At 40.6% G+C, this 8,708-nt stretch overlaps 1 protein-coding gene across 1 annotated transcript in view; it reads right to left on the bottom strand.

Moving 5' to 3' along the window:
• Window positions 1-6,879: 6,879 nt before the first annotated feature.
• LOC134460938 (uncharacterized) overlaps window positions 6,880-8,708 on the bottom strand; it is an 11,171-nt gene continuing 9,342 nt past the window's right edge. The window contains exon 10 of the mRNA XM_063213585.1: window positions 6,880-7,269. Within this exon, the coding sequence (XP_063069655.1) occupies window positions 7,077-7,269 (193 nt within the window). The 3' untranslated portion in view covers window positions 6,880-7,076. The remainder of the gene's footprint in view (window positions 7,270-8,708) is intronic.

The following is an 8,708-nucleotide window of genomic DNA, read 5'->3' as shown; positions in this document are numbered from 1 at the left end:
TATAGGCCCACCTGCGTTCTATGTAGACTATATGGTGAGGCTATCTGACAGAGCTGAAATGTCTATCATCCCCCGTAATCCTCACCTTCTCTGACTCTTCTTTGGTCCCTTCATCTCTGAGCAACTGGTGAAGCTTCTCAAATTCCTCCTTGGTCTGCTTCTCTGTTGCAGCAATCGAGAGTTATATCTAGCCTACTGTCAATGGTTGCAGCAAATGGAAACAGGATGTTTGACACTTAAAAACATCACCTAAAAACGGTAAATAAAAGGATCAAAAGTAAAAAAAAAAATAATAATAATAAAAAATGTAGGCATATTTAAGACAGTTCCAGAGTAAAATAATAATAATAATAATAATAATAATAATAATAATAATAACTAGATTGCATTTCCTCACAGAAAATGCTGGAGTATGCTTGCCCGTCTTGAATTTGTTGCCCTTCATGCATGCCTTGCTCTTCATGGATGCGTTGCCCTCCATGCATATGCTGCCCTTCATGCATACACAACATACAGTTAACCATCTGATATGCGCTAACTTCCTGTTTGGTATGTACCATATTGGCAAAAACACATTTTCACTAACTGTAGCGCCCCCCCAGTGGCCGTATTGCATTGAATTCCATAGGTACCCTCTGTCTGGGTACTGGAGATCATGTGTAAGAAATTTCGTCAAGATCCGTCAAGGCGTTGCTGAGATAGGCCTATGAGCTAACTTCCTGTTAAGACTGTGTGTTTGTCTTTGTTGTCAATCTTGATTGGCTACTGTGCGCCAATGCTTTCAGCTATTGCTCTGTAAATTTCAGCATAGGTGCAGAATAGTCCAATGGTTGTCTGACAAAATATGTAGGACGAGCAGACAAAAATTGTGGGCGGAGCATCAAATGTATAGATTTTTGAATATGTCAAAATGGTGGGAAATTCATGATGGTAAATATGACATCATAGTATGCGTTGGATTCGGCTTGACCCAAGGATTTCAGCGATACCAAGCGTTTGATGAATTGAGGTCTATACGGGCCAATATGGACAGAAATACATTTTTGCTTATTGTAACGCCCACTAGTGGCGTTTTTACACTAACATTTTTATGTCTCCTCTGGGGATAGGGTAAGCGTACCCATTAAGCCCACCAAAAGCTAAATTTCTTTATTTTTCAATCATTTTCACATAGTTTTTGTGTGAAATAATTTGTTAAGTAAGATTTACCTCTCTTCTCAATGTTTGTCACCGAGTTGATGAATATTTCAAAGTACAATATGAAGATTTTTTACGAGAAAAGTGAAAAGTCTGAACGGGCTTAAAGGTACCATTGGTCCCCTTTAAGCCCACTTGTGTTCCAAATAAGCTCATATTGTTATTTCTCTACCAAAATACCTGGTGAGGTGTGTGAATTGAGTTTAAACAGTGTAGCCTACATAACATAAATGGTTTCAGACCAAAATATTCTTCCAAAATGTAAGATTTGCTAAAAAAAATGCATAAAACGTAACTAAAAATTACGGCATCTCTTACTTCATATACTTCATAAAATTCTTCATCCAAACAGAGAAATTCTTTTTTTCTTATTGTTTATTGTTAGTTCATTACATTACGCCTTTTTAACCAACAACTTGAGATTGTACAGCACTTTTTACGTCCCTCAAAGACATTTTTGGTTACCATGCATGCCAGCTTGCATGCATTTCAATGGGCTGTACCATTTAAGCCCACCTAGTACCCATTAAGCCCGCCTATACAAAAAGCTATTTTATGGAAATAATCAGCTCCACAAAACATTTTATGATGCATTTCTTTAAAGATCAATGCCAAACAAACTGGAATATGCTTAGAATTCATACCTAACCACCTTAAGTCTTACGGCAGAGTAAGATAAAGATGGTGTGTGGTTGTATCAAGAGAATATCGGCGTTTGCTCGCTCATAAAACACATCTTTCCGTTTGAAGGGAAATGCTATAATTTAGCAAAACACTGGACGTTTATGTATAAAAATCATTACATTTACCTCTTAGTTCTCTAAATATCAAAGTATTTTCAAAACATTTGACTTAAACTAGCTGAAATTCTATGATTTCTGACATGTCCCAAAACAGCAAAGTTTTGAGGCGACTTCTTGTCAGTAGTCCTGAGACTGGATTCACTTGGACAGGGATTACTCAACGATAAAACATGTGATTTGTTTGCAATAAAATAAATTTTGTCAGTTACTAAACCCTTTAATTGGATATGGTGATCAACAACAAAATCCACCTTGTCCCTTTCTTTTAATTAACCTCAAAGTTGAAAGTGGGCTTAAAGGGTACATGGGCTTATTGGGTACGCTTACCTTAATCTTGATGATGTCTATAAAGTTGGGTTCTGATACAAGTGGCCGTTGCCGAGATATGAGCTCACTTCCTGTTTGGCGTATTCACCGTACAACTTTGATTGACTCCTGTTTTAAGACGGTTTATTCAATCGTTCCAGGACTTTTAGGGTAGATGTATCTCATAAGATACATCTCATAAGATTTTCGTGATGATCGGTCAAAAATTGTGGGCGGGGCATAATTTTATTGATTTTAACAAAAAATCAAAATGGTGGAACAACTTTCCAGGCGGAAAATGACGCCATATGGTGCATTGGATTCGGCTTGGCCCAAGGATTCCAGGGATACCAAGTTTTGTAAAATACGACCAACGGTTCAAAAGTTACAGCATGTAATGTACTTGCAACTTTGACCTGCTGGTGGCGCTACAGAGTTTGAGGTACCCCTGTGAAAAATACAAATCCAAATTGGCACACCGAGCCGAACTTTTCGGTCTTTGAACAGATTTTTTTTATTTTGAGCGGTTCTTCAAATCAAATGGATCGTAGAAAAAGATGAAAATTAAAAACTACATTGCATTTCCTCATAGAAAATGCTGGAGTATGCTTGCCCTCCATGCATTCGCTGCCCCTCATGTATGCGTTGCCCTTCATGCATGTTGCCCTTCATGCATTGCTCTTCATCCATGTTCAGCGCACACACATACACGCACACACGCACACTATCTAACACAAACACCCCATAAGAGAAAAGTCAAAAACATGGTTTTTTTTTTGGGTACTGCCCCCTGGAGACCATATTGTACATTTGCATATCTTTGTTGTGCACCCTTTGGGCTAAGGCAGGGGTGTCAAACTCATTTTGGTCCGGGGGTCGCATACAAACCATGAGGACCTCAAGCGGGCCGCATTAGTAACATTATCGCAAAAAAAAAACCCATAAAGCAGAGGGTTAGTTTTCAATACTATCGCATTATCTTTTCAGCATGTTTTAAAAGTGTGTCGAATATGTAGAAAACAATGCAATACTGATAATCCTGTGCAAAATTTCATTGATTTCATTCATTCATTGGCAACTGTCAATTAATAAAATAGTGGACAGTTCATTTTGGCGGGGGGTCTGGGGGTCTTCCCCCAGAAAATGTTGTATTTCTTAGATGTAATTTCCTGCATTTTAACGCATTTTAATGTCCCGTTTCCCGTTTGAGCTCAATACGAACCAATACAAATACAGTTATATTTATTATTTAATTAAAACCAATACCAATACAATACGAATAAGAAGTAGGCCTATTAACATTTGACATCTATATATGAGGTCTATGTATGAGCTTTATCAAATGCCTGTCACAGTACAAATTCACCATTTATACTAGAAGTCTGATGTGCACTTTACTACAAATACAGTGTAAGAGAGAGAGAGGACCATTAGGTTAATGTCATGCAGGTCTCGATTCTGCCCCCAGTGGCATAATTGCGCATTTTGGTTATTTCTTTGTAAAAAAATAATAATAAAAAAATAAAAAATTAACATTCGGGCCGGATCGAACCTTCTGGCGGGCCGGATGCGGCCCGCGGACCGTATGTTTGACACCCCTGGGCTAAGGGAAAGGTAAGAATACCAAATAGCTTTAAATTACTTGGCTTAAGTTCCTGGGCCAATACATTGAGGCCATTGGGCCATAGTGTAAATGGGGCTGATATTGACCTAAAACATTTTTGCTAATTGTGGCGCCCCCCAGGGGCCATCTTCACAAAAATCGGTATGTAGCCTTTGGCTATAGTGAAGATAATGTGTGCTCATTTTTGTTGTGATACGAGTAGGCGTTGCCGAGATATGAGATCACTTCCTGTTTGGCGTCTTCGCCGCCAAATTTGATTGGCTCCTGTTCAAAGACGGTTTAAGAAATCAATCCGTAACTTTCAGGGTAGTTGTATCTCAGTCTGAACATGATCTGATAAAATTCTCGGGACAATCTCACAAAAAGTATGGGAGGGGCGTCATTTTTATTGATTTTTACAACATTAAAAATTGCGGGAAAACTTTCTGAGGTCCAAAATTTTGTCAAAGGGTGCGTTGGATTCGGCCTAATCCCAGGATAATGTGAATACCATTTTGGTTGTAATACATATGGGCGTCGCTGAAATATAAGCTAACTTCCTTTTGGCCTTTCGTCAGTTTCGTCAATTGTGGCGCTCCCCAGTGGCGAATTCTCCTCCAGTTTGTCATTTGACCTCTAGGGGTGATGTCTATCATGTGTATCCAATTAAGTTGTGATCCGACATGTCGTTATCGAGATATGAGCTAACTTCCTGTTTGGCGACTTCAATATGAGCTGAAACACATTTCCACTAATTGTGGTGCCCCCCATGTTCCAATTTTCTCAAAAATCGGTATGTAGTCTCTGGCTATAATGAGGATAATGTGTATTAATTTTTGTCGCGATACGAGTAGGCGTTGCAGAGATATGAGCTCACTTCCTGTTTGGCATCTTCGCGGGCAAATTCGATTGGATCATCTGATGGTACACTCTACTCAGCTTGACGCACAGTAGACCTTATTTTGTTCAGTGTTCCACTTACTGAAGAGGGCATCTTTCTGTTGTAAAATACTGAAATATTGTTTTCAGACTCAGAGTACACAGATTTGTGGCAAAAACATATATTTTACATATTTTCTGACATTGAAAAAAATGCACTACTTTACTGTACAATATTATGTAAACACATGAAAGTGATCTTAGTGATTTTAGAGATCAAAAACTAAACAAATGTGTGTTCTCACTGTATCCACTCGTGTTTTCATCAATATCACATGCAATTTCTGATGATTTCAGATTGTAAACAGGTATGAAGAGAGTTTACCCATGTGCCTTACACTACCCTACAATTTCAGAACACAGTTACTCAGCTTACTGGTAAACTGAGAAAAAAGGCTTTGACGTTTCCTTTCTGGCTGGGCAACTGTATTTCAACACAGCCAACCGGTTTCAACTTCAACGGGTCTTCATCAGGGCGTGACCTAGATATGTAGGCTACCCCACTTTAAAATCAAGGATTTTTAATTATAAATCTACACACTACTCCTTGTCTCTATATGCAAGAGTCGACTGAAGTAGGCCCAATGGCCACCAAGTTTTAAAGATTTGGCATGGCTTGTTTTGGTGAAAAAGCTGATATACTGTATATTGGTACTAACTAAGATTAGAAGCATAATAAGACAAGATAATTATAAATAGATACTAATTTGGAAGTTGTGAGATAGACCAGGAGGGGGATAGTTGTATTAAGCTGTAAGTGCTACAAGAATATTTCAACAATTCACCATTCCAAGATTAACTATGAAAAAAATAACAGTACAACTATCAGTCATGTGCAGTGTAGCCCTAGCCTGGTCCTGACCATCCCATAATACTACCATTTCATTTCGTATTTATGGTCTGGCATTTGTTTGCTCTGAAGCGATTGTAGAAAGCAGGAAGTTTGCACTCAGTTATAGTTGGACTGTGGTTTGAAATTATTGGACACCTCTCACCCAATCGCTGGCAGTTACTCAACAACAACATAGCGCAGACCAATGGCTCTGGCGCAGATGTGTACGTCATTGTCACGAGCGTTCTCCCCCTTTCGTCCCCACGTGGGGGGCGTATTCGATTATTGGCTGTTTTCTGGGGGGGCGTTGCAATCAAAATTCTACTGCTGCAAGCACTCCACAGAGAAGCACGGCCAGACTACAGTAGTGGAGCCAATCCTTTGGCGGAAGTACGTAGGATGGCTCGCGAGGCTAGTGTAGCCCCACTGTTCTTGGTGTATTGCATCAAATCATTTATTTTAAAGTGTTTTGTTTTCTTTAAAAATTGTTTCATGTTTGACTTCAAGCTTCACTCAAAAATAAATAGATAAAATAAATGAACATCTTAGACAGGTACTGTTTTATTTTACTCTTATGGAGTGTTGTAATTGACCAATGACAAATACAGGAAGACAGCATGATGCAGAAGTGGTAGGGGAAGAAATCTCGTTTTGAGCAAAATATTATTAGGGGAGCTCAAAATTGTTCTTTGCCCAGGGCCTCAGATTTCCTAAAACCACCACTGGTGTTTGGCGCCCGATAGAAAATGTTTTTTCTCGTTTCCCAAAACCTTAAAGTTTTGCTTGCACACTGACGATATAATGTAATGTGATCTAACACAAACACACACACACAAATGACAATGAGTCAGAAGATTTTCTTTCGCTATTAGATGAAAGAAACTTCTTTAATGACATGATGCAAAGACATGGCACAGAAAAGAGGTGTGTGTGTGCGCGTGTGTGTGCGCGCGCGTGTGTGTGTGTGTGTTGTTAGTTGTTTTGAAGCTGTGTAGGCATGCAGGGCTGCAAGTGCGGAACAGCAGCGGTGTGTGTGTAGCCATAAGAGGATACAGGTGTGTGTGTGTCTACTATGTGTGTGTGTGTGTGTGTGTGTGTCTACTAAGTGTGTGTGCGTGTATTGTGTGTGTGTGTCTACTGTGTGTGTGTGTGTGTGTATTATGTGTGTGTCTACTATGTGTGTGTGTGTGTGTGTGTATTATGTGTGTGTGTCCACTGTGTGTGTGTGTGTATTATGTGTGTGTGTCCACTGTGTGTGTGTGTGTATTATGTGTGTGTGTCTACTGTGTGTGTGTATATTATGTTTGTGTGTCTACTGTGTGTGTGTGTATGTGTGTGAGTGTGTGTGTGTGTGTGTGTGTGTGTGTGTGGGTATGTGTGTGTGTGTGTGTGTGTATTATGTGTGTGTGTCTACTGTGTGTGTGTACATTATGTTTGTGTTGTGTGTTTTGAAGCTGCATAGGCATGCGGGGCTGCAGGAGTGGAACAGCAGCGGCACCATGGCAACCCCAAACAGCTCTGAGCAGCATCGCAGCACACACACTTCCTCTCCGAACCGCGGACCTCCACAGCAGTCACACATACGCACCCTGTAATCACACACAGGTTACACACACACACACAGGTTACACACACACACACACACACACACCCTAGGCCTATACTTAGAAGCTGGTTCAGGCGTACTACAGCCTGACAAATCATGCGGTAAGTTTGGATATGTCACGAACCAGGTCGTAACAGGTGAACAGGCAACAATCGAATGTTATCAGACAGAGACCGGCAGAGATACCTGTGCATGTGTTTGTGTGTGTGTGTGTGTGTGTGTTGCCTGCTGACTGTCTGTCTTCATTCAGTATTTTTAGATGCGTCCCACGCATCTCTATAAGAGGCTTTGGTGTCCGTCCGTCCGTCCGCCCGCCCGCCCGTGATGCGTTTCTGAATTCCCTCTTGTGATTCCCTCTTGTGTCCACAAGGTGGCAGTCGCACAGTGGAGTGGCAGAGCTCAGTTTTGGCCTGGAGCTCATGCGTGCAAACCAAAACGTCTATCATAATGGTTAGCAAACCGGCTACGCATCTGATTGATTGCATTCTCTGACACAACTGCAGAAGCACAGAAGTCTGTGCCACGTGTGCTAGCCGAGTTCCTAAACATTCACACAAAGACGTCTTCAGATAAGGAGGATAACTGTCAAGCGCCACACTCAACAAACGCTTCATGGTCAATAACACCAAGCGGAGCACAACAAATAGGAAGGCACGAGACATTTGCAGATAGCGTTTGCTATGTTCAGTGTTGTTAGACTACACAGCGACATCACTCAAAAGAAACAACACCCTTAGAAGAAAACAACATCCCGAACACCGGCAATCCCCTGACTTTTTTTTGACAATGCTGTGAGAAGTGCAGGCAAGAAAGCAACTCGCGCTTTGAGCGTGGAGGAGGTTACTTCGATACTTCGATTACATTTCACAGACACGCGAGCACAGGGAGAGTGAAGGCTGTGTTTCTGTTGATCTTACGCACGCGCGTCTTTTCAAGGGTTTGTTCGGGGCGACCACTTGACAGAGAGCGCGCTTTTCGGTTTATGCAGTAAATGTCTCATTGATTAGTTTTTGGAACTTACGGTGTGTCTGTAACGGTCCACGAAGACAATATCCATGTGAAAACGCAAACGCCTGCAAACCACTGTTCTGACAGATAGAGAGTGCACCTGTCGCCTACTCTGTCTACTTCCCAAAGCGGCATTTAAAAGTATTCCATGAAATCCAACATCAACGTCACTTCAAATAGGTGACAGCAAGCATGCACACATGAAATAACGCTTCAGTGAGGGGGGAACATATCTGCTCTCATATTAAAGTGAAAAGAGGATTACAGAAAATTCCACATTTTATTTAATGTTTGCCTGCAAAATTGCAAATAGCCTATTCATTGAAATCTGTCCAGAAAGGGTTGTAATCCAAGATTGCCTGTTTTTTTATGTTTGTAATTATTATTTTTTAAATGAAAAATCGTGATTTAAAA

This window comes from Engraulis encrasicolus, chromosome 13, assembly GCF_034702125.1.
Source record: "Engraulis encrasicolus isolate BLACKSEA-1 chromosome 13, IST_EnEncr_1.0, whole genome shotgun sequence".
Classification (NCBI taxonomy): domain Eukaryota; kingdom Metazoa; phylum Chordata; class Actinopteri; order Clupeiformes; family Engraulidae; genus Engraulis; species Engraulis encrasicolus.
This window is presented reverse-complemented; position numbering and strand designations above follow the sequence as displayed.